We start from the raw sequence: 24,660 nt of genomic DNA, 5'->3' as shown, positions 1-24,660 counted from the left end.
AAATAATCAAATAGAATGCATATTCAGTCAAATGCTAATCTAAATTACATGTTCCTTTGGATGAGGATGCTCAGAAAAACAAATTTCTACTGTAGGCATGTATGAAAAAAACTCTTTTTACAGAATGAAGAATGTGATGACAAGATAGCCATTTAGTCCCTAAAAAGGAACAAATTTCACTGCCGGTTTCCATTTGACGAACTTTAAAATCCAAAACAGGCCAAGTATAGAAAGGAAAGGTGTTTCCACAAACCTAGGAGGGAAATGCAGAAAAATCTGTTTTTTCTCAGATTATTTCTCAGTGTCCATTCATCAGCAATTACAAATAGACAGGGGCACGAACAGCATTACGAACAGAAAAAAACCATGAACAGCCTAATCTGCTGTTCTCAAACAAGCTGTTCATGAGGCCCCATCCTAAACGAACGGATGGTCGTTGCAAGCCTCGCCTTCAGCAGCCATTCATCAAGCCAGACAGTCTGACACCTGCAATCAATTCCCTTGGCAACCGGAGGGACTGAACTCTGTTTGAACTCCTTCTGGCTTTCCTTCTGGCTTTAACCCTTCAAAGCAGAGAGTCCTGGTTTTGCTACTGTGAAGAGAAAATGACAGCCAACGGGGAGATCCGTGGATCATGGCTTTCCTGGGGTGTAATCTCTCTGAAACTTGGGGGGGGGGGGTCTTCAGAGGACAGTGAGGACTATGTCCCCTGCAAATTTGCTGGGCATTGGACATTGGGAAGGTCACTTTTGTAACCCCTCAAACTAGCTGCCAGCAGACACTGCTGTTTTTGCTAGGACAGGGCCCTTTAAACTATCAGCTGGCAGGTGACAGGGGGGAGTCCCCCCTGCAGCCTGCCAGCTGATAGTTTAAAGGGATCTTTAAAGGGCCAGGTAAAGATTTGAGGGGAGGGGAGGCTAAGTGGGGGGGTTGGGGGGGTTCTGGCCCCCACGAACAACGAACAGCAAACATGTCCGGGAACAGTTCATGTTCATCCATGTTCGTTGTTCGTTGTTCATGGATGGCAACAAACGACGAACAGGGTGTTTGGGTTTTTTCCCATTCGTGGCCATGTCTAATTACAAACACTTGAGAGAGATCCATTCATGTTAGGCCCTGAGTAAACATGGTTAGGATTGACTGTACTTTGTTGTCAAGTGCTCTGTTCTTTTCAGATAGGTGGATTGTGAAGCCATAAAGAGCACTTTTAGATTTTCTTATGTGATCTGGCAGATTTTTCTATAGATTTACCCAAGTGCTTTGTTGAGTGGCTATGTGGAGAGAATTCACACCACTTAAGCAAATGTGTCACTCTGTTCACCTAACAACATTTGAAATAAGAGCCACATTTGTCAGTCATCTTTGAGGATAAAATGTCAAATGGAAAAATGTGGATCTTGCTACAAATTGCATTCCAAATGTGCCATTACTGGGGCTTCATTAAATCTGTTTATATTTTCAAGTTTTGATTTCTGCTGGAACTTAATTTGCAGAGAGCTCTGGCTTCAGTAAAACATTTGAACTGAAAGATGGGGTTATTACTGAGACCATATTTATATTGCAGCTCTGGGTTAATGCACTAGCATTGGTTCTACCCTAGAAACAAGCAGAATAGATGAAATATCAGTAAGGACATGAATTGGCTTTTGTGATGCCTTACAGAACTAATACAATGCTCTCAGTGCTGTGGATAGGGATCTCATTCCCCCAGTGGGGGTGGGGGATCCCTCGCTTTCACCTTCCACCCCTGCCTCCACTTACCTGGCCATCAAGGGAAGAAGGCATGGGAACAGAACTCCCAGGTGTGCTCCTGGGCAGTGCAACCATGTCACTGACCTCATCGTGCTGCCCCAGGAACACTCCTGTGCTTAGCCACAGGCTGATTTGGACCCCAAATGGGCCAAATTAGGCCCAAATCATCCTACTGAGAAGCACAGGAGCACTCTTGCACCTGTGCGGTAACATCACTGGAAGTGATGTCACTGGAAATGATGTCATCATGCAGCCATGGGACCATTATTTCTTTCTATTAGTAAATATAACTGTTTTCTTACTTATGATTGGATTGTACATTACTTTGGTGGGAAAGCACATTTGAATCCGGCCCATAGATAACAATGGATGAACGGCTTAAAGCTTGAATTTATTAGTGATTATAAGAGAGAATGGTTCGGCTGGAAATTTTAGGCAATTCATATTCCTGCATGGTGTTGCTGGTCAACAATTTATCAGTTCTCTTCCAGCTTATATGTTCGTACACGGAGATGAAATGTCAAATCACGGTAGCATTAATGAAGTGTTTTCCCACCTCTGGAAGTGGAGGGAAGAAAACAAGTCATGTTAACAAAAGTCACGCCTTCGAATAGGTGAATGTGAAAAGTCTGAGGAGAAATTCAGCTTTGTGCTATAAACAAGATTTGTTTCAAATTGTTTTCTCTCATAGGCAATATATTCTGATGGCCTATTTGTAGCACTCATAGTTTCCCAAAGTATTTATTGTATACCATACTATATTGTCATTAAAATTCAATACCAAAGTAGAGTTTTGTTTACAATCACTTCAGTTCCACTGTGGGGAAACTCATTTTCTGGTAGGCCTGGCATTCCAACAGTAAATCCACTGTTGTTCAGCATAAATTTTGTTTGACTCATGTTGCCATTTTTAATAGTGTTTGAGACAACAACTGCAAGATTGTTCTAGAAGCTTCTGTTTCTTAGACTAGGTGACTGCAGTTTCATCTTGCTCACTTTTTAAATCTAGCTCAGATGCATTTGTTTATAATCCAAAACCAAAGATGTTACATTCTTAATTATTTGTAAAATATTTTTTTAAAAGACAGCCTGTTCTCCTATCTACTTATTTGTGGTGGGACAGAGCACTTAGGGCATTTCCACATGTCCTAAAAAGAGTGCCCCACTCACCGAACACTGATAGCTTTTGTGCAAGATTTTTGATGTCTCTGTTTCCAAATCAGATGCAAGCAGTTTTCCTTGCATTTTCACAGTGCCGTGAAAACTGTCTGCATCTGTCTTCGAAACAGAGATGCCAGAAATCCCATGCAAAAGCTGCCAGCATTCAGTGAGTGGGGTACTCTTTTTAGGACATATGGAAACAACCTTACTTTAATTAAAGACCACATGTGCAAATTGTTGTCTTGGTGTCACCCTTGCATGACACCCCTTCCCTCATTCAGTTATATCATTGCCTAGTGTTTATTTTGTTTAAATAAGCAATAAAATTATATAACTTCAGCATTAATTATTATAAAACTATACACAAGGTTGCATCTTGAAATATGGAACTGTTGAACTCCATGGGTTGCATCCAGACTAAATTTTCCATTTGCAGAAGGCTCTTCCATCAATGGAACAAAACTTTCTGCCTCGCCTGTCCCAGAATAACAACACAGGAAAGGGGAGGTAGACGTATTCCACAAATGGAAGTGCCTTTTGTTAATAGAAACTCAGGGCCACTATGTTAACTTAGTAAGCGGTGTGACCATCCAGACATTTATACCAGTTTATTAATGGTAACACTCAGGGCTTTTTTTCTGGGAAAGGAGGTGGTGGAACTCAGTGGGTTGCCCTCAGAGAAAATGGTCACATGGCTGGCGGCCCCGTCCCCTGATCTTCAGACAGAGGGGAGTTGAGATTGCCCTCAGCGGCGCGGAGGGCAATCTCAACTCCCCTCTGTCTGGAGATCAGGGGGTGGGGCCACCAGCCATGTGACCATTTTCAAGAGGTTCCAGAACTCTGTTCCCCCGCGTTCCCCCTGAAAAAAAGCCCTGGTAGCACTGTTCCAGATTTTAAATAAGGAGGAGTAATGTATAGCAAATATTTTAAGCACGCTCCTCTCGTCATTGAAACATTTTCCATAAGGTCTCCTGATGTTGATTATTCTATCACATTTTCTTTTCTCTTTTCCTAGATGTACATCCAGACAACAACACTTACAGTGTCCATGAGTTTAAGTGCTTCTGTGTCTCTGGGTATGCTCTATATGCCCAAAGTTTATATTATCATTTTTCATCCAGAGCAAAATGTTCAGAAACGGAAGAGGAGTTTCAAGGCGGTTGTGACCGCAGCCACAATGCAAAGCAAGCTGATCCAAAAGGGAAACGACAGACCAAATGGCGAGGTCAAAACTGAACTTTGCGAAAGTCTTGAAACCAACAGTAAGTCATCCGTAGACTTAACCATGGTCAAGAGTGGCAGCTCTTCCTAATAGATGTACGTTCACAGGAATGCTTTATAAACCACAATTTTTTCTTGGCTTGCTCTGCATGAACTGAGAGATGTGTTAGAATTCATGTGCCTGCTAGTTAATGCAGCTTTTTAATAAAAAAAATAATGTGACTGTAAACAAACACATATCCAACTTAACTTAAAATTCTAACATTGCGCATCATGGCTTTATTAGATTACATTTTAGCAGAAGTGTAGTGCAAAAGTCTGTTCGATAACATGACATTTGTTACCAATTTCTGTATTCCTTGTTACAACTAACAACTTCATGATCTCAATTTCTGACCCTATTATTCAACTTGAGAAACTTCTACTTTTTTTTCCAAGCAGACTTATGAAGGACCATGAGTACCAAGGGAATGCTTGGTCCAAGAACAAAATCCATATCATACCTTTTTAAAGAAAAACCTAAATAACACATAATAACGTGCAGGTTTTTGAGTTCTGGATGTTTGTTAAAAGATACTTATATACACACACACCCCTTTTAAATCACCTAGTCTGATCTGGAGAACTCAAAAACCTGCATGCTATTTTGTGACATTTTTATGGGTCCCCTAATAAAATTTAAAAAGACTTATCCATGGTCAAGAGTGGCAATGGTTTGGAGATCCAGTGTAATACAGTGATGAGAGTGTTGGACCAGGATCTGGGAGATCTGGGTTTGAATTTCCAGTCTGCCATGGAAGCTCACTGGGTGACCTTGGACCGGTCATACAAACTCAGCCTAACCTACCTGACAGGGTTGTTGTGAGGATAGACTTGGAGGTAAGGAGAACAATGTTAAGCCATTTTGTCTCCCCATTGGGGAGAAAAGTGGAGTATAAATGAAGTAAATAAATTAAAATAAAAGCTATTACGCAGCTTTTGTTTAACAGGTTTGCTCTAGACCAGTATGGGTATCTGCAAGCTCTTACTGCACGGTGAAATATTTCTTTTACTTGTTACTTGTCTGTGACACAATGCTGACTTAAGAGCAATCCTGAACTTATTTAACTGGGAGGAAATTCCATTTCACTGAGTAGGCCTCGCTCCAAAATAAGCACGCATAGGATTAGCCTATAAGTGGGTGATGGTATTATTAATCTCTGTTCTGTTCTCCAAGTCTTCCTGCATAAACGTTGTTGCATTATTAACAAAATGTTTAAATAGGGAAAGTTGTATTTTCATCACCTGGAAACGGTTCTTGAATCCTGGCACATCTCTCAATAACTTTCTTGCAAGTGGGATAGTTCTTGCACCTTCTGGCAGCATGCGGTCAAAGCATGTTATATGAAACTTACTCAAAATGGGCAATGGATATGAGCAAATTCGAAGGCCCCATTTTTTTTTTAGAAAGATATGGATGCAAAAGGTTCGTTTCTAATAACATACTCTCTGATGCCCACCCACCACAAAGCTGGCCATCATTTGCTCATTTTCATTCAGTCTTACCAGTCCTAAAAAAAATTCTTTAAAAGCTATTAGCGAAAAATCCCAAGATCTCGCTCTCTGGCTTCTGCTGGCTTTGAGAGTAACATAAGAATGGTGCCCTTAGTTATCGCTATTGGACCATCCTCCCAAATGCCTTCCACTACTTGGGTTGGAGGAAGGGTCCGTAGGCTGGAGGAAGGCTTCAAGCTTTGCTCAGAGGTGTGGGAGGCTGGGGTAGGATCCACCCAAATGAAGCATGATGCATGAACTATAATAGGCATGATAATGTTTTTAAACACAAGCTCATACTTATCTTGTATAAGGGTGGACAAAGTACAGTAGGCGACACCAGTACTTCGAGGTAGCCCCTGTGGCTTGATATGATGCACCTGGTTCAGAAGAACTGACTCCTCCCTCCAATAGCAGCCACGTAAGACCATTTGCCCTGGGAAAGAGAGCCGTTCCTCTTTCATACTGCACTTCCTGACTGCTTGGCTATTTGTCCACATGGGTCAAATCATTCAATCAACGTTCCTGGTGTTGGAAAGGTCTGCTGGGATTAGGGAAATGGGGAAAGTCTTCCTCTGATAGATCACAGGATCCAGCCCTATATGTAAAATTGAGCTGTGTTACATTTATTACTAGGGTGTGCTCCCCCCCCCCCATCTTGTTAATATGGGTCCTGGTTTCAAGGATTAAAAAACTCCAGTATCCCTGAAATCCAAGTCAGAATCTCTGATCTTGGATTTAACCAGCCATTATTCCCCATGGGAGGAAATGTCCTGGGGGGCAATTTTTAAAGAAAAATCCACCAAAGTTGCAGGGAACCTACTCCTGACTATCTACTAAAGACCACCCAAATTTCAGGAGGATGGGACCCATAAGTCCAATTCTGTGGGCCCCTGAACAAGCTGCCCCCAGCCACTCTCTATTGTTTCCTATGGAGGAAACACTTCCAAGGCTTTTAAACTCCTCAGCTTGTTTCCTCCCCACCCCCCGTTTGGGATTTTCTACTTTGACATTAATTCCCATGCAAGCTGAACCAACAAAGCCCAACAGAACCAAACTGCAGCAAGGGAATTAGCATCAAAACTGAGAATCCCACTGTCAAATCAGAAAATACCAGTATCGAACTAGAGAATCCCAAGAATCCCTTTACTGAAGCAAGGGGGTGGGGAAGCTTATCAAGCTATAGAGTTTAAAAGGAGGCTTGAAGAGCAGTTTCAGCAGTGGCAGCTTGAGGGGCTCATTTGGAACTCAGGCTGGGGGAAGAGGCAGAATGAGATGGGAATCCACTCTGCCTGCTGCATCCTTCCTGCCCTGCCAGCTTCGTGCCACTCTCCTGCAATGGCATGCAGCTTGGCTCCATTCAAAGGAGCTTAATTTACACCACTGCCCTCTCATTCCAAACTGCTTGACTCTGCTGCAGCTGGATGCCTACAACCAGATAACCAAAGGGCCAAGCTACAAGTGATGAATGACATAGTGATCAAGTGGAGCGCAAGTGAACAGGGAGGAATACACGTGAGTCTGCTCACTTGCCGTTCAAGTGTCATTCGTCACTTGCAGCTTGGCTCAAAGTCTGGCCGCTCGGATCAGATCTGGGATCTGTCCTACGGAATTGGCCTTTTTTTACCAGTTCCCAGTCCCGAATCACGCAACCTGTCTTATTACTATGTTTATGGTAAAAGTTCCAATATAGTGCTGTGGTTACAGTCACCTGACAGAAAGGCAGGAAGGACATGTGTATATTTAAGCTGTCGCATGGCAGGTGACAGGGAGGATTCCTGCTTCTATGACAGAATTATGTTGAAGGGCATGGAAGAGAGAATTGCAGTTTTTCTCATCTTTGCCTGGCAAAGAAGTTGCCTGTTTCCTCTGCTACAGAATTAAGTAAGTAGCCCGGCCCTGCGTTGCTTCTCATCTCCCTGATTTTGAGAGTCTGTCTACACAAGACGCCTCGGTGCATGTTCATCAAGTGTAGGGAGATGCAATGTTAGCTGGGAAGCATAGTTTTAAAAGACAGAGCCGGTAGAGATCGCTCCTCAGAAAGTTTGTTAATTTCATCTTCACCTCCTGGAAAGGCTCTGTCAATTTCACCTCTCCAGTCTAAAATAGACATGGGCATGATTGGAATTACGGTCTGAAAATTGCCCCGATTTTGGCATTTGCGCCATCGGGACCGGGCTGATCAGTTCCGTCCATGGCTCCCGGTTCAGCGCTCGGGTGGGGCGCTCTATCGGGTCTCGATCGGATCGATCGGTTTACATTTGGGATTGCAGTTTGCAGATAGTCTGGCACCAGCCATCTATTCCCAAGGGAATGGAGTGCTGTGGAAACGGAGCCTGGGGAATGCCGGAGCTGTTTGCCTTCCTTCTGTCACCCTGGAAACACGAATGGAAGCCCAGCTTTCCTTGATCAGCAGGGCTTCCTTCCAACCACGGAGCAGCCAGAAAAGCGCGTGCCCATCTCGTTCATTTGGGAGAAGAGAGGGGAGGGTGGGGGAAAGGGGGTGTTCTTCTGTAGCCATGGGCACTCGAATCTCCTCACCCACCTCCCTTCCTTGGCAGGGAATATGCCCCGCTCCCCTTTGGCCCAGCCGCCGGGCACATGGGGGGTGCCGCCGGCAAGCAGCCAGACCCCCCCCACCCCCGCAGGGAAGGCGGCTCGCCGCCACCTCCCCGGGCCTGCCGGGCCTGGCAGTCGCTGTGACCCACCATTCCTTTAGTGCTGGAAACTGCAGGGCACCCTCCCGCGTCAGCCTTCCTGATTCCCGATTCCCAATTCCTGATTCTGCATCAGAAACGGAACTTGATCGATGAGGTTCATGAACCAGGGTTCGGTGGCGGCGTGGAATCACGATCAGCTAAATCGGGATTATTTTTTGGATCATGCCCATGTCTAGTCTAAAACTGTGTGGGATAGCAACCAGAAGGCAGTGAGGAATGGAAATGGGCTGGAGCTGCCTTCCAGAGCCGGACTTGGACCTGGAGACTTTATAATGGACTGAAGTTTCCCTTCTGCCATTTCATAGCCCCTTCACACAACTCCAGTGTATAGCAAAGCCTTTGCCCTGCTGCCGGCGCTGTCTTTTTAAACCACCCTTCCGGCTACCATTGCATCTCCCAAGACGTGTTCTTCACATGTCAGATGTCTCATGTAGAGAGACTCGGATTTGTGTGGAAACAAAAAGAAATTGCTTGATTTTTGCCATCACAACTTTAATAACTGGGCCCGCTGAAGGAGGAGTGAGCCCCCAAACTCCTTAAACTATGACATTTTGCAAGCATGGCTGCAACTGGAAAAGTGTTCTGGTAGCATACATGATAAGCAGCAAAATACACATTTCCTTCATCCCTGAATCATCTATATGATTTAAAAACACAATTCCAGTGCCTTCCTTTAAGAATGTGATCCATGTTTTGGAAAGTGCCATGGGCAGGAAAATTTGAAGAAGCCAACACATCTGTACTCTGGGGAGCTCTCCCAACACCCCCCCCCCAAGTAATTGAGCTGTCTTGGCTGAGAGACAAGCACTCAGAGTTCTCTTGGCTTTTTCAAAAGCCATCCTGTAGCTATTAAACGGCCTTAACTTTTTTCCCTTCTGCCAAAATAATTATTTGTGGAAACTTTCAGAGCCTCTGGTACACTGATAGGCGAGCTGCTCTAAAGCCTGTCTTTAAAACTCAGTAGCTATAATAGAACCAGAATACCATATAGCAAATTCTTCTTACTGCTAACAGTTGTGACCCTCAGGTCTTAAATTACTTTTACAATATGACAGTGGCAGCACTGTAGGCTTTGAGGACCAATGACGTAATTAGAGAAAGCACAGGTCAGGGGGGGAAATAAGGTCTAACAGCTTGATTCAGTATGTGTTTACCTGGAAAAAATTAAAAATAGGTGCACTTGGGGGAACATCGGTATTCTGTTCCTGGCTTTAATTCATGTGGCCTCCAGGAACTTTTACAATGCATTTTAAATTGGGTTGAATTTGCTTTAGCTCTCCTGTGAATGATCTCCCAGAAACTTGTCCTACTTATGTTACGATGATTATGATGTTAATTTTGGTCATTATCATGATATCAGGTAACACGTGAGTATTCTGGTCAAAGTAGGTTCTGGTCAAGATTCATATTATAAACCAGATAGAATTCATTCCATATCTGGAAGTACCTCAAGGCTATTGAGAAGGCGTTCATTGTGTGCTGCCTGAGTAAATTTAAGCAGTTCTGTGAAAAATATTTAGTCAGGGAAAGAGAGGCTAGCTGTGTGCTGCCTGAGCATGTTTAAGTATTACTGAGAGAAAATATAACCTGTGTGGAAACCTGAACTGAGTATGTTTGTGAAAGAACATTCAGTCAGGGAAAGAGAGGCTAGCAGTGTGCAGCCTGAGTAACTTTAAGTACATCTGTGAGAAATATTGAGTCAGAGAAAGAGGCTAACTGTGTGTGAAGCCTTAGAAGAGATCTGTGTGAATGAGGTTAAATGAAGTTACTTTAAGAACTGAGAACTACTTTTATGAAACCGATACGCTTCTTGACAAAATAAAAGTTTATTTTGTTTTGTTATTTAAAAAAAAAAAGAGAGAGAAGGCATTTATTAGGGAACCTAATTCCTTACACACAACTCTTGTACTACTATCATTCAATGATGTTGCTTCAACCTACTGAGGATGTATACAGTTCTAAGAAGTTTCAACTTCTTGTTTGGTTCTAATGGTTTGTAGTCTATCCCAACTAAATTCTATCATTAGCCTAAGAGGGATACCCCATTTATACTAAATATTCTGGATGGACAGTATTGTTAATAATTTGAAGTCATCATTTTTGAAAAGTAGTAGGTGGTAAATCAGACAAACATTAAACTTCTTGATCGTCCATTGTTATTTAAGACTATATGTATATCACATTCAATAGCTGACTTTAACACAGATTTTGGAATTAATCTAAAACATCCAATTTTAAATATGTCTGTTGAAAGTTAATTCTATAAGCTCTCATAACATTTATATTTGAGCTGAGTATAGATGCAAAAGTTTCTTCCAAAAATATTATCTCGTTCAGCCCCTGCCTTTTTATTTTTATGTTATTAAACCAACTTTTGTGGTCTAAAACTTAGATTAGCCTCTAAATATTTCAGTTTCCATTGCTAATATGATTGCTCTGCTGTAAGATGAACATTTTCTAGTTTTAGTTTTTCTACATTCTCCCTAGAGTACTTTAGGATCTCCTGGGTAGATCCTAACATATTTGTATGTTGTGTGAGGGTAGCCTTTACCTCTTCTAAATGTGAGTTGTTTTTCTACTTTGTTTAATTTACTAATTCTTTTTTTTTTTAGCGTTGTTCAGTCTAACAGTTAAATTTTGCTCAAAAGATACAAATTGTGAGTGAAGGATTTGCCTAATGTTATCTAGAATATAGACATCCTATATATTAATAATGAAGTGGCCCTGATCTGTGGATACTTAAATCTGGAGACTGGAGCCAGGAACAGACAAGAGAGATCTTCTTAAACACCTGAAAAATGCCACAGGTTTGCAAAAAAATATGAAATCTAAAACTTTGGGAGTTAAAAAAAAAACACCCAAATTAAAGGAGCTCCTGTACCTTTAACCTGATGCTCTCAGTGGTTGTTGCTAGGCAACCAAGCCGATGTTCCAGGCTTGGTTTCTGTTAGGAAAAGGCAAGAGGAGACAGCAGGGCTCTTTCCAGGGCTGTTGTGGCCTCTGAGGGAGGACTCATTGGGGCCAGGCCTAGAAGCAGCCATTGGGTGCCTGGATATCACATTACTTGCATGACTCACTCAGGTCCTACTGTTTGCTGCTGTTGAATAGAAGTCCCGTCCCAAAAGCCAGTACAGTGTAGTGATTAACGTTTCAGAGTAGGATCTAGAGACCCAGGTTCAAACCTCCACTCCCCTATGGAAGCTCACTGGGTGACCGACCACACAATTCAGTCACACAGTCTCAGCCTAACCTTCCTCTCTGGGTTGTTGTGAGGATATGGAGGCAAAGAGAATGATGTAAGCTGCTTTGGGTCCCCATTGTGGAGAAAGGCAGTATATAAATGAAATAGATGAAGAAATATTGCTGAAGTTGGCGGGGGGGGGGGAGATGGGTTTGAAGGAGAGAAGGATGTAGGGAAAGGTGAGCATTTGGAGTCTGCTAGGAGGCAGCACAGAGAAAACAGTGTGGGGAAGGGGATACAGGGAAAAGTGAAGTGCCCCCTCAAGTCCTTGCAGGTTCCTCACCATTCAACCGGGGCCTGCTCACCACACAACTGGGCCATAGGAGAAGGCTGCCTGGAGTGGGAGGGGGAAAACAAGGGAACAGACAAAGGCAGGTGGGAAGGAGAAAAGGAAGCAGGAAAAGGGGAGAGCCTATGGCGGGCAGTGAATGGAAAGAGGATATGGTCCAGGAGGGGACCATGAGATGCCCCCTCAAGTCCTTGTGGGTCCCTCACTTATTATAATATATCCTTCAAAATTAGCTTTTATGTATGTGTTATAGTTATCATAACAGTACTTCTAACATTCTTCTTTAAAATCTGAATGTTATCAACTTATTTTGTGTGTGTGTGTGCGCATGCGTGCATGCGCCGTCAAATCGCAATTGACTTATGGCAACCCCGCAAAGGTGCTTTCAAGGCAATTGAGAAGAAGAGGTGGTTTCCCAGAGCCTTCCTCTGCAGAATCTTCCTTGGTGTCACCAATCTAAGCACTGAAACTGCTTAGCTTCCGAGATCTGATGAGATCGAGCTATACCATGCCATCTTCCCTCCTATCAAATCATTATGTACTTTAAAAATTCATTATCATCCAACCAAGTTAGGAAAAGGTATCAATTTCCTACCACTGCTTCTATTATTGTTCAGAATGTTCTAACTTATTTACTATCTATGAGTTCCAAACAACATGTTAGTCAAACAGGCTCTTCATTGTATACCCCTTCTTATTTAAAATATATACCTAGCTTATTTCCACAGAACAGGTGACAAAATAACCCTTTTTTTGTATTTGCAGCCCAATTGGGTGAGCAGTGGCTGCTACCTGCAAACATAACAATGGCAGTACTGGCTGGGTCTTTGCAGCCATTTTGTAAGGGAGGGGGAACGTCCCTTCGCCGGTTTGTGATTCGCGAACCACGGTTCATCAGATCTCATTTCTGATGAACTGCCACAAAGTTTTAGGCTGGTTTGTTTGGTTCATTTTTTGGTTTGTCACTGCAGACAGCCTGGTGCCAATCAGTCAGTTTCCTAGTCAACAGGGGATGGACTTCCTGCAAACCTTCTGCTGACCCAGAAGTGAACTTCTGCTTGCCCAGAAGTGACCTTCTGCTGACCCGGAAGTGAAGATTTTCTGACCTGGGTATGACGTTTTCACAAACCAAACAAACTAGTTCGCGAACTGGGGAGGAGGTTCGTGAAAGTTCGTGGTTCGTAAATTTGACGAACCATGAACCATATGGTTTGGTTTTTTCCCAGTTCATGCCCATCTCTACTCTGGCATTTCTAGCAACCCTGACAACATCCACAATTCAGGCAATAAAGCCGAGTTACGTTCCTCTGACTGGCACACGCAGGTGCTCCAATTATTGCTTGTCAGTCACTGCCCTTGATGTCACTCCCCTACCAACAGAGCAACAGAGGACAAGGAAGAAAGACTTAGCAACAACACAACCACAACAGAGTCATGTGGCCTGATTGTTCCATCCATAGCCACAAGGGAAGAGTGGACAGGATTCCTATCCCAGCAAAGGTCTGATTGACAGCAAAAGGGCTGCCTACATATAACCATCCCTGCTACAATAACACAACCTACTCTCCTGAAAGAAAAAGAAAAAGGAGTGGGTGGAGACAGGCTGGGCTTGAACTCTCAGTCCTTTCTGAGGGGTGTTCCTAGGCTGAGGTGTCTTAGAGAACTAGCCAGGGCTTTTTTTCAGCTGAAATGTGGTGGAACAGAGTTCCAGAACCTCTTGAAAATGGTCACATGGCTGGTGGCCCCGCCCCCTGATCTCCAGACAGAGGGGAGTTTAGATTGCCCTCCGTGCCGCTGTGGAGGGCAATCTGAACTCCCCTCTGTCTGGAGATCAGGGGGTGGGGCCACCAGCCATGTGACCATTTCGCCGAGGGTGATTTAAACTTTTAAAAACTCCCCCCTTGTTCCAGCTGACCCAAAGTGACATCATTGTGCAGTCCTGGGAGCGTGCACGCACTTCACGTACGCGCATGTGGTACCAGGGGCACCACCTCCCGCCAAGAGTTTCCCCCTGTGCTGGCAACCCACTGAGTTCCACCACCTCTTTTCCTAGAAAAAAACCCCTGGAACTAGCTAACTCCAGTGCCGTGTCGTTGGGCCTGCCAGTGCAAAGGGTTGCTCTGGCACTGTTCTGGCAGAGATCTGTGGTATTGCTGCACCATTGGTCAGCCACAGCACAGCAGCAGTGGGGCTTTGAGGCAGCATATCTCTGAGATACTCTGATGGTTGGCTTCCTGAGCACTTTCAGCCACCCCCCCCCCCAAGATTGCAATGTGTAATATTGCTCTTAATGAAATTATTACTTCCACCCCACTGACTTCTAAAATGTCTGTTCGTGAACACTGAAGTTGCCAGTCATTATTCCAGACTTGAAAAGATGCGGAAAATGTAACTTCCTACATTAATATCAATAATGTTATAAAAAGAACATACCTATAATTAGCCAAGAAGTAGTGAAGACAAAGCTATCATCATTTCATACAGGTAGCCTTTCACATAGTGAAATGCTTTTCCACATAATTTGAGTTTGCATGTAGTAATCATAGCATGTTTAAGAAAATATATAGTGATTAGAGCTAACAAGGAGAAAGAAAAAGAGAAGAAAGAAAAAAGGGGGGGAGAGGAGAGGGAGAGGAAAAGAAAAGGAAAAAAAGAGAAAAATATGTAACAGCCCCTCTTAAAATCCCAGTTAGTGCTTTCAAACCTCATGGCCTGTGGCCAAAAGCCAGAGAAAATCCCCAAACAGGTGTTATTGCCTTTTTGGTCTCAGTAGATCTTGTTGCTTTGCGTGTTTTGGTTCCGCACTTCAAGGAGAGGGCTGAAAGCAGAGGGCAGGACATGGTTCAGCAGAGAAAAAACACAGGTTTATTTATTTTCATGTATTTATTTAAAATATATATATGCCTTTCTACCCAATTAGTGTCCCTAAAACGGTGAACACTAAAATATTTAAAAATGTAAAGCAGCATTTTCAACCACTTAAATTTAAAACATTTAAAACAGTATAAAAATAATTCAATAACACACATACAAGCACACTACACCAAGAACAGGGAAGAGGACCAATCACACTTATTGAGGGGACGATAAAATGAAATTATAAAATCTTCACCTGCTGGTAGAGGAAAGCTATAGAAAGGGACAGTCAAATATCCCTGTGGAGGGAACTCCAAAATATTGATGCCATAACTGAGAAGAATATTTCTCACGTTGCCATTCGTTGAGCCTCAGATGGCAGAGGAACCCAAAAACAGACCCTATGAAGATCACCAGAGTGGTCAGGTAGGTTCCTAACGGGAGAAGGTGGCCCTTAAAAGTATGCTGCCCCAAGCCATATAGTGCTTTAAAGGTCAATATCAGCACCTTGAATTGGGCCTGTAAGCACATTGGGAGCCAATGGAAATGGAACAACACTCGAGTGGTATGGTTCTTACGATCCATTCCATTCAGGTTTCTGACTGTTAATGGTGTGGACATGCCAGTAGGAACCAATCTGTAAAATGATATTCTACTCAATCTCCTGCTTTGAGCAGGAGTAGTTTCTGAAGATAAACTGCTAACCTCTTCATATTTTAGATAGGATTGTTATTGGGAGAAGGATTTCTTTTTCCAAAATTCACTTTTTTAAGATATAGCCATTTCCTCTTATTCTCCCTTTCCCTCTTTTAAAGGAGGAATTTCTCTTTCATTTCTTTTTGTAGCAGTAAACCCATTTGTAATTTCAGCCCTTGCTGTTGCTTGGTGTTACACACCAAAGGATGGTGCTCTAGCTGGAAGATAGGTTGGAATAATACTGCCACATCAACAAAGTGAAGTTCTGAAACTTTACAGGACCCCCTCCACTCTTCAAATTTTCCTGCCCCTCCACTCTCTTTGATAAAAATGGAATTGTTAGAAAATAACTACAAATTCCTTAAAAAGAGGAAAAGAAACAGAGTGTTGGATTTCAGGGGGAAACTACATTTATTTTATTTTTATGTACTTTATTTATTTAAAAGCACGCTCAGGGCAGATGACAACATAATTTGAATCTACATTAAAATTACCAATTAAAACCATAAAAACTTAAAATGCAGCAGTAAAAAGAAAAGCTCTAAAAGAGGAATGAAGAGAATTTCACTTGACAGTGCTGACATTAGAACACCTTCTGCTTGGTTTCAGCATCCACCTAGAAAGAAAAATGAAAATTATAAATTCCAAGTCTGCTTTCAAAATCCCAATTTCAAATTCTCCTCACCGTTATTCTCCGGTGACAGTATTGCATATAACATATGTTGGAATCCATGTAGATGGTACTATGAAAAATGAAATCCTGCCCTCAAGTCATAGTTGACTTATGGCAACCCCTGGTGGAGTTTTCATGGCAAGGAATACTAACAGGTGATTTGCCATTGCCTGCCTCTGCAACCCTGGTCTTCTCTGGAGATTCCCCATCGAATTACTAAATCAATTTAGATTCCTAGAAGAAAAAAAACAATGCCATCTGAAGTCACAAGGACACTTCATCCCTTCACACCTTTATTATTACTTGGCATTGAAATGGATACACTTGTTTGGATCTGAAACATTATTATTTTTACCAGTAGACACCTTTGAAGGGAAAAAAACCCCTCTTTATTGGAGCAAAACAAGACATAACCTTTGGACCTCACCAGTAATAAGAGTATTTGAGACGTACGTTTCCAAATCTTTGGCTGCAGTTCTTTGTGTGCTTATGTGGGAGTAAACCCACTGAACTCAGGGATTTCCTCTTAGCAAGAGGAGTATTGCATGTTTGATTTTGATTTAGCTCTCTCATTTAATTTCAAGGGACTTAACTGGCTGAGAAGAGCCTGTTAGTTCCTTGAGTTTATCGTGCCAAATTTACAACCATCTCTGGTCACCTATGCCTGTCAAGCAGGATTCATTATTACAACTGTGAATTGCCCCACAGCCTTTAAAACCAAGATACCAGCTGCTGAGGCTTTAAATCCCCAAACAGAAGCAGTAAGCTCATTATAGTAAATTGCGGATGATACTTAAGAGGAAGATCATGAAATCAAGAGAGAAAAGAAAAGCTGAGCATGCTGGTAGACAGTTTTTTTTAACAGTAAAATGGAATTGATAAGAAAGTGATCAACTTTATAAACCTTGCACACATGCTTAAGACGACTGCTAGTTTCAGCTCAATTTTAGCATTGGAAGCCATTGATGGATACTTGTTGCTGTTGGCTTTAAGAACATTTTAAATGCACAGATTTGTATTGCTGTTCTTGATTGCATTCATCCCAAGCTGAATGCTGACTAGCGAAACAATTTCAGCATGAAAAGAGAATATTTGGAGGTGACGAAAATGCTTTTAAATCCCTCCCCCCTGTTCCTTTTTCTTACTTGTATTTAAATCCAGTTCTGATCTGCCGTTGCGTTGACACCAAATTTGTTCCCCTTTAACACTGTCATTCTTTTCCTTGCTGCAAAAAGAGATACTCTCAGCTAGGTAATAGGATTTGGTTATGTGCTGACATCACAAAGAGCAAATGAAGCGAAGGCCCATCCTGTTGTTCAATGTAACAACATGATTTTGTTGCAAGACTAGTTTGATGCCCATGCTTCGCTACAGCATTTCTTTGCCACATCTCTAAGATGCTTCCTACTTTTAAGCATCGATATATCTTGCACAACGTCTGCTAGGAGGCTTCTTGGGGGCAGTAAGAGGTGACGGCTGCAAGAAGTGTGAGGTGGAGTTGGACTGAGGGAGGGGTGGTATGGTGGGCCCTTTGGCAGGTTCATGTGAGAGGTTCACATTGAAATGACCCCTAGAAAGATCGTGCACCATCTCTCCATGAACATTTAAAAACTCAGCTGCCGTACTGACTTTTATATAAAATCCCTTTTCAGGAGTCTTGTACTACCTTTCTTCAACTGTCTGCAGTTTCCTTGACCTTATTTTTATCTCAGAACACAGTTCCTCAGCTGACCCATCAGCCTGCCAGCCACACAGGAAAGCCAGGCCCCACAGGGAGATTGGCAACCCTAGAGGGGAGGTATATTTTTACCTCAGGACACGTTCAATGACTGGGAGTCATTGAAAGTGTCCTGAGTACTGCATGTGTCCTGCATACTGTTTAGAATGTTGGGATGATGATGACCAATCAAGGCTGCATATGCAAATGACCTCAGGGCAGAGTGGCTGAATTGGCAGTTGGCAGGGGGAGCCACACAGGGAAGCTGTATCCCTACGGGGAAACACATTTTACCCCCTTTTACCACCTTAGGGGCGAATTTCTTAAAATCCCTTCTTAGTGAGCCTCTACACCACAAAAGGAACATCCTCCCCAAATTTCACACTTCTAGGTCCAGGGGTTTGGGCTGGGCATTGATGAGTCAGTCAAGACACTATATACACACACACACACATATATATACACACACATACAGAAGAAATCAATGGTTTTTAAAGAAAAATGTACCATCAGTGCTGATTTCGGCAACACAGATCCAGGCTAGGAGGTAGAGCTGCCAAACTCCAAGTAGAACCTAGAGTTCTTCCAGAATACAGAGATGAATTTCTCTGGATAAAATGGCAGCTTCAGAGGGCTAACTCTATGGTATATCATAGATTCTATGTGAAATCCCCTTTCTACAGGCACTGCCCCCTAATTTCCAGGAATCTCCCAGGCTGAAGTTGGCAGCCCTACCAGGAAGCCACTGGGGAAGCTGCTTTTTCTTTTAGGGTAGGGAACTGATACTGAAGAGTATGTCAACCTAAATGTGAAGAAGATAATATTTTCACAAACACAGACACACACCTTTGACTAAACCGGGTGGATACGATTTTATTTATTGTATTTTATTTAGATATGTATTCCCTGCTTTTCTTCTGAATGGAGATCTAAAGCAACTTAAAAATTCTCCCACCTCCTTCGTTTTCTCCTCATAACAAATCAGTGAGCTAGATTAGGCTTAGAGCAGGTGATTTGTCCAAGGTCATCTGGCAAGCTTCCATGACAGAGTAGAACTTTGAAACGGAGTCTCTCCTGGATCCTACTTTAACACTCTAATCATTATGCAAAACCACTGAGCCAAAACTGTAGGAGTGAAAATGCTTCTGGAAATGAGCACACCACTTTTGCTTAACAACCCTCCTCCTCCTCTTCTTCTTTCCCCCCTCTCTCACTTCCTCCCCTCTCCTCCTCCTCCTCCTTCACCAAAGCTAAAAAGAATGTAAATGTCAGTTCTCTAATCGAAGTACAACCACCTCCTTGCGGGACAATGCTGACTTCTGTTTGCTCGGTGGCTCATTCAGAAATTACATTGATCAGAAAAGTCTAATCAAGTTACAGATCATTAAAGTGATTCCCTTTTCTGAGAGCGGAATCTTGTTAATGGCTCCAATTTTCTAAGGGTCCTGATTAGGACAGCAAGCTTGAATCAATGAAACGGCTTGATTAACTGATTACATTTGTCAGCCTAGGTTATAATCTGACCCCCAGATTAATTGGTGAGGCTGAGGCACATAGCCCTTGCTGAGGTGATGAAAATATGTCTGGGCTGTCCCACCTCTGACTAAATATGGAGACTCACAAGATTGAATGCTCCACCACACAAAAATATTCTCTGCACACTAAATGCTGTCATGTCAGAGAGAAGGACCCTTCCCTAGTCTTCTTTCTGTTGTCTAATTCTCTATACGCTGGGAGCACCCCCCCCCCACAATACACACACAAAATTGCAGTTGAAGTGTTACAGACCAGAGAAAGGCATGTATCCTCAATAAAAAGTAGACTTGAGAACTCTGAGATGTAGGGTTGCCAGGCGTCCAGTTTTTACCTGGACAGTCAGTGTTTTCTTGGACTGTCTGAGGGAAATGTCCTGAAAATACCAAACACCTGGCTGCAGGAGGGGAGGGAGGAGAAGAGGAGGAAGGGAAGGAAAAGGCAAGGAAGGGGAGGGAGTGGCATGGCATGCAGGAACAGATGGGACTTGACCTGGGGGCTGGCACTGCTCACAGTCTTGGCCCACAGTGTCCCCAGCTCTCCCCTCCCCACTGAAGGGCTCCCCCTGGTGGTGATTCCAGCACTGGACCCAGCCGGCTGTTTCCCGTCAGTGGCACCACCACCACAGAGACCTCTGAGTAAGCCATCTGTGCACTGCTCTCACTGCCAAGTGACCGCTGTTGCCAGGCTGTGGCCACCTCCACAGGAGCCAGGCCAGGAAAAGGGAAGCAGTGCTTGCACTCCCTCTTGTTCTCGTGGTGCTTCAAAAAAGTACAACAGGGTGGCTGCAGCGGCATGGCCAGGGCAAGCTGCTATGGAGGGAGGAGGTGAACCTGGGCAGGGCTGGAGACCTACTTGCTTGGTGTCAGGGCAGCAGAGCTAGTGACAAACATGGAAGCTGGGGGGACATTGAGCGCTGCTGGGTCTCAGCAGCCCAGCGTAGAGATGTTAGACAGGTGAGGAGATGGTGGGAGGGGGCAAGATGGGAGGAGGTTGACCCTCTTCTGAAAATGGTGCATCCTTTTCCCTTCAAGAAATTGGGCAGTGGGAGGGGACAGCCTTTCCCTTCCTCCTTTGCAATCCTGTCTTTAAAGCCCTTGCCGTGCAGCTAGGCAGTGGAGGAATGAATGCCTCTGTGAAGAGGTGGAGAGAGATAAGCGGGGGCCATGACACCATTTTGTGTAGCCCTGGAGGGGAGAAACATCTTGGACTCAGGGCTGGGCTGGCCAGGCCGACTCCCCACCGCCTATCCCACCACCTTCGTGGCCCGCAGCTAAGAAATTCGAGGACTGGGGCCTGTGCAGGCTGTTGCAATGATGTCACTTCTGGAAGTGATGTCATCACGCCAGGGTCAGGAGTCTGTGTGCACTTTGCGCAATAACAGAAATCATTCTTAAGGTGGGTACCACCCTCTCCCAAAGGTCTGGTATTTTTCCGGAGCCCATCTGGCAATCCTACTGGTATGTGAGTTTCAGGGCACACTCAAGACTCGATTCTCACATGACAGAGTGTGCAGGTTGGGTCCAGGTTTCCCACCCTGTGTGACAAACGATCACACATGAGTTTCAGGTTCTCAATACCGATATTTGTGTTGCCTGTTTTGAATTGTAACTAAGGCATACACGGAGAAGGGGCTGAAGCCTTCCCACTTGATCAGTAATGGCCCTGAGGATACCCTATTTCCCCTCCATGCACCATTTAAGGTCAGAAAGTGGGGGGCAGACCCAACCTGTATTCTACCATAAACTCTCATGGACTGAAGCCCTCTTCTAAAGGAAGTGTTTGCCTTGCAAGTGGCCTGGATTCATTTGCTCCCACCAGAATCATAAAATCATAGGATTGGAAGGTACTTCCAGGGTCATCTAGTCCTACCCCCTGCACAATGCAGGAAATTCACAACTCCCCCCCCCACACACACACACCCAGTGACTCCTGCTCCATGCCCAGTAGATGGCAAAAGTTCATGGCAAAGCCTTTCCTGCCAATTTCTATCCTTGGCTGGCACACAGTTTGCTTTCAATGGTTTGTCTTTTATGCAGAAAAGACCCTTCATATCTAAAGTGAGCTGTGCTTAGTTGACCTAAATGACAATACATTTCTTATACCTGATGGGTCTTGAATTTCCTGCAGCATTTCCAGGGTACTGTGCACAGCAGAACAATGGGGGAAGTTGTACTCTGCAGGCAGGAACCCATAGGCAGAAAAGTCCCTGTGGACCCAAGTATAATCCACATTTTGTATGTGCGTACACTATGTTCAGGAGAGTGATTATGCATAGGCAGGGGATTGGGACCAGGGCACTCGGATCCACTCCCTCTCTACACATGTTGAGTTCAATGTGTGCTGTTATAGCAGGATGAGAAAGCTTGGTAATAGCCTTAGAGAATGCTAGATTTAAGAACACAGACTCATGGGAATTGTAGTCAGATACTCCCTTCTGACCCCCTTCCTTCTTGGATAAGAGGGAAATATGAAACTTGCCTTTCTTCATGCTTAGTGTGAATTGTACTGCCCCCTTCCCTGTCTTTGTGCAAGGAACGGAGGAATTCAGCACTTTTCTTTACCACAGTCTTCAGATATGAACGCCAATCAGAATTAAAAATGAATCCTGCATCAGGCATCCCATTCTCATTGACTCGGAGAGATTCACATTGAGGTTGCCTGCCTTTGGTTGTGACATGAAGAGGCACGTTAAGTGCTACCTAGTAGCAGGTCTGAGTTAACTTTCAGCCCGGGATCTAGGATACAATGTGTATAGTGTTATCTGCTCAATTGACAGTCTGAACATTTTAGGCAAGGACGATTCATGAACCATTGTACTTCTGTCCAGTGACTGAGCTTCTGGAGAGATGCTCAGATGTGATTCTACTTTCTTCACAGGAAGTATTCAGATCACAAACGTCAGCAGAATTCTTTTTTTAACGCTGCCTGCTCTTAGCCTATCCCTAACTAGCACTTAATACTAGATATGTCTCATTGCTAGGAAGCTTCTGAGGAGTTAGGGAGTTTACACGCAAAGGGCTAGACTGCTTGCTCCGCCCTACTGGGCTAAACCAATTACCTCATAGGGGTTACACTTGCCCATCCGTACCCTTGGTTCAGATGCAGAACCAAATCAAGCTTCAGGCTTGGTCACATGATCTAGCCTTTTTGTTGTAGAGGTATAAGGGGAAAGGTGCCCTCCTTATACCCCTTAATAACTATTAAAAATGAAAGCTGGGCATTAAGAACTGCTAGTATATCATACAGAGTGTTAGAATGTTGAAAAAAGGGGGGCTAGACTGCTTGCAAGTCTCTTCCATCTTCCTGATACAGAAGGAATAATAATAAATAGCATTCACATAAATTTCTTTTTAGTATTCAGATCTCTTTACAGTACATACATCATCCCAGTAATCCTTACAATGATTCTGAAAGTTACTTCATTGTTTTAAAGGTGGTCCTCTTTGGGTGTAACTACACAATACGCCAGACGTGTGTGTGACTGGATTCATAGTCAGAAGTACATCACGGGCATTCACCTCTAAAAGTGCTCATTTGCTTTGTGCTGTGAAGGGAGAGACTGAGCTATTCAGTTTCCCTCCCACCAGGTTTTTACTAACAGAAAGGGTGACCACAGAGGCTTTTCTGCCCTTTTTGCCCCCCTGCCATCTTTTCCTTTCCAAAAGCTGGGGTGGGAGGGAAACCAGAAGCCCCCCCCCACAACTCCCCACTTGGCATTGAGTGAAGAAGTGCTGTCTAAGGTGAGTTTTTATGATGTACATTGCAGGTACTGTGAGCCCAGTTGCACATTCATGATCTGATGTGTCTTGGGTGTATCATGTAGTTATTCCTTTTTTTATAGGGTCATTGTTTGGAGACTTTAGGTGAGGTTAGGCCGAGAGGCAGTGAGCAGCTTAAAGTTACCTAGTGAGGTTTGAATCAGGAATCTCTCAGCTTCAATCTCCTATCATGACACTAAACAACCAATCAGTGGAATTTTAGTTTATGAAAAAGAGGTATTTATTAAAACATTTTGTATGTCACCTGTCTAAATCTGCTGGAGGCAAGCTAGCATAGCATACACTACTGGTATAGTGTGTTAAACTAAGATTTGGGAGACCCAAGTTCAACTCCCCATAGCCATGAAGATTACTTGGTTCTCTCTCTCTCTCTCTCTCTTGCTCTCTCTCTCTCTTGCTCTCTCTCTCTCTCTCTCTGGGTCTTACCTACCTCAGAAGGTTGTTGTGAAGATAAAATCAGAAAGGCCAAATCATGTTTATCTTGGTTGTTGTGGATTTTCCGGGCTGTATTGCCATGGTCTTGGCATTGTAGTTCCTGACGTTTCACCAGCAACTGTGACTGGCATCTTCAGAGGTGTAGCACCAAAAGACAGAGATCTCTCAGGGCCAAGCTACACATGACGAATGACACTTGAACGGCAAGTGTATTTCTCCCTGTTCACTTGCCCTCCACTCAATCCACTTGCCGTTCAAGTGTCATTCGTCATGTGTAGCTTGGCCCTCAGTCTCGAACTGGTTCGACAGTTCGACACTGTTCGACACTGAGAGATCTCTGTCTTTCGGTCAGCATTCGTATTGCTGACAACAGCATCTGCATTGGCATGGATGGGGCTCAGACATGACAAATGTCAGGAAAAAAGTCTAATTATATTTGCATTTCAATGAGCAGGTTCCCTAGTATCTTTCAAGGCAGTACCTGCAATGTTAGAATCATATTTTTCTCAGACAGGAAAGTACAAACATGAACTCGACTTGGAATATTCTATTAATTGTATTTATCTAGAATATTGCTGGGCATATAATGTGTGAGAAGAAAGGGGAAAAGCAAATCTTCTGTTGTTGGCCCCTCTGCTTTGTTGTTCTAGATGTCCAGGCCAGATGTGAATAGTTCAAAACCACCCAGCAAGTTTTCATAGCAGAGCAGGGACTCGAAGCTGGGTTTCTCAGATCCTAGTTTGACGCTTTCACCACTACACCGTACTTGCTTTCCAATGGGAACTAGATCCCCACCTGTGCTTTTGAGACAAAATTCTTCAGGACTTTATCTCTCACCCAAGAGATTCCCCTGCCAAATTACACACCGGCTGATTCCGCACACATTGGATAATGCACTTTCAATGCACTCTCTAATCAGTCAGACCTGGAAGAAATGGCTTTCTGTCTCCCAAAGTAGCGACCATTTTGATCTGGAGCTTGAACAAAACTGTCCACAAAGTCCCTTGTCAATCCCTAATACTTTGCCTAATTTGGTTTCTTTGAAGATGCT

General features: G+C 43.6%; 1 protein-coding gene across 1 annotated transcript in view; it reads left to right on the top strand.

Moving 5' to 3' along the window:
- Nucleotides 1–4,225, top strand: part of GRM8 (glutamate metabotropic receptor 8) — a 717,928-nt gene extending 713,703 nt beyond the window's left edge. Inside the window, exon 9 of the mRNA XM_054989107.1 lies at nucleotides 3,929–4,225. Coding sequence (XP_054845082.1) covers nucleotides 3,929–4,225 — 297 coding nt within the window. The remainder of the gene's footprint in view (nucleotides 1–3,928) is intronic.
- The last annotated feature ends 20,435 nt before the right edge of the window (nucleotides 4,226–24,660 follow it).

The sequence above is a fragment of the Eublepharis macularius genome, chromosome 9 (genome assembly GCF_028583425.1).
Source record: "Eublepharis macularius isolate TG4126 chromosome 9, MPM_Emac_v1.0, whole genome shotgun sequence".
Taxonomy (NCBI): domain Eukaryota; kingdom Metazoa; phylum Chordata; class Lepidosauria; order Squamata; family Eublepharidae; genus Eublepharis; species Eublepharis macularius.
Note: the sequence above shows the minus strand (reverse complement) of the source record. Positions and strands in the feature narration are given on the sequence as shown.